Source organism: Eurypyga helias, unplaced genomic scaffold (assembly GCF_000690775.1).
Source record: "Eurypyga helias isolate BGI_N326 unplaced genomic scaffold, ASM69077v1 scaffold195, whole genome shotgun sequence".
Taxonomy (NCBI): Eukaryota; Metazoa; Chordata; class Aves; order Eurypygiformes; family Eurypygidae; genus Eurypyga; species Eurypyga helias.
The window spans coordinates 37,268-38,269 of NW_010249333.1; the positions used below are offsets into that span (position 1 = coordinate 37,268).

The 1,002-nt window shown below is 43.9% G+C and overlaps 1 protein-coding gene across 1 annotated transcript in view; it reads left to right on the forward strand.

Moving 5' to 3' along the window:
- The window catches only part of MCU (mitochondrial calcium uniporter), a gene marked incomplete at both ends in the record, with an annotated part of 8,827 nt that extends 8,028 nt beyond the window's left edge, over nt 1–799 (forward strand). The window contains 2 exons of the mRNA XM_010151309.1: nt 1–112; nt 596–799. The exon at nt 1–112 is cut by the window's left edge and continues 70 nt beyond it. Of these exons, the coding sequence (XP_010149611.1) occupies nt 1–112; nt 596–799 (316 nt within the window). The remainder of the gene's footprint in view (nt 113–595) is intronic.
- Between the last annotated feature and the right edge of the window lie 203 nt (nt 800–1,002).

A 1,002-nucleotide genomic window follows, 5' to 3' on the forward strand; every position in this document is an offset into this window, starting at 1 on the left:
GTTTCAGCAGTTGTACACCGCCTTGTGCATTGAGGAGCACCAGCTGAACAAAGAGAAGGAGCTGATAGGGAGGCTAGAGGAACTGAAGGAGCAACTAGCACCACTAGAAAAAGTGAGTTTCTCATTGTATTTTACTTACCCTCCAAAGGCAGCCTTAATTTATTTCAAGGTTTTAATTAGGGTCCCTGGCATGCTTCAAGTAGCTTTAAGATCACTGAAGCGGAAGATGCACTAAGAGTACACCAAACCATGTCTGTTTTTTTGTTTCTGCGGAGGTATTTTTCTTTGCTTCATATAATTGGAAATGAGCTTGGAAGTAAATAAAGACTGGGGCTAATTCCACAGAACATCTCTGAACATAGAAAAATAAGCGGCTGTGTGAGCTATCCAGAGCATGCTCAGAGTAAAATAATGATGATGGCAAGTTACGGATGAAAAAGTAGCCTGGATTTGTCTGCGTAACCTAGATGCAAATCATATGTCTCAAACCTCTTAGCGCTTAATATAAATACAAGGTGTTATTTTTATGTTCTCTCTTAATTATATTAACATAATGACTTTTGAGAATACAAGGCATGTACTTTATCTCCTGCAGGTAAGGATGGAGCTCGGCAGGAAAGCAGAGAAGAGGACAACCTTGGTGTTGTGGGGAGGCCTGGCCTACATGGCCACTCAGTTTGGGATTCTGGCCCGCCTAACCTGGTGGGAGTATTCTTGGGACATTATGGAACCAGTCACCTATTTCATCACCTATGGTAGTGCCATGGCAATGTATGCTTATTTCGTAATGACTCGCCAGGTAGGACTCGTTGTGCTGGCGTTCACGCTTCGGTAGAAGAATTGCTTTGATCTCTGCTCCCTAGAAAAACAGCCAAGTCGTGCCCTTTGGAAATTATTTTGCCCCTTCCTTCTCCTGTCAGAACCCTGATGCCACTTGGGTCAGTGTTTGCTCTCTAGGATGGTGGTATATGGCTGTGGGGTTTTCTGGTGGTGGTCACCACC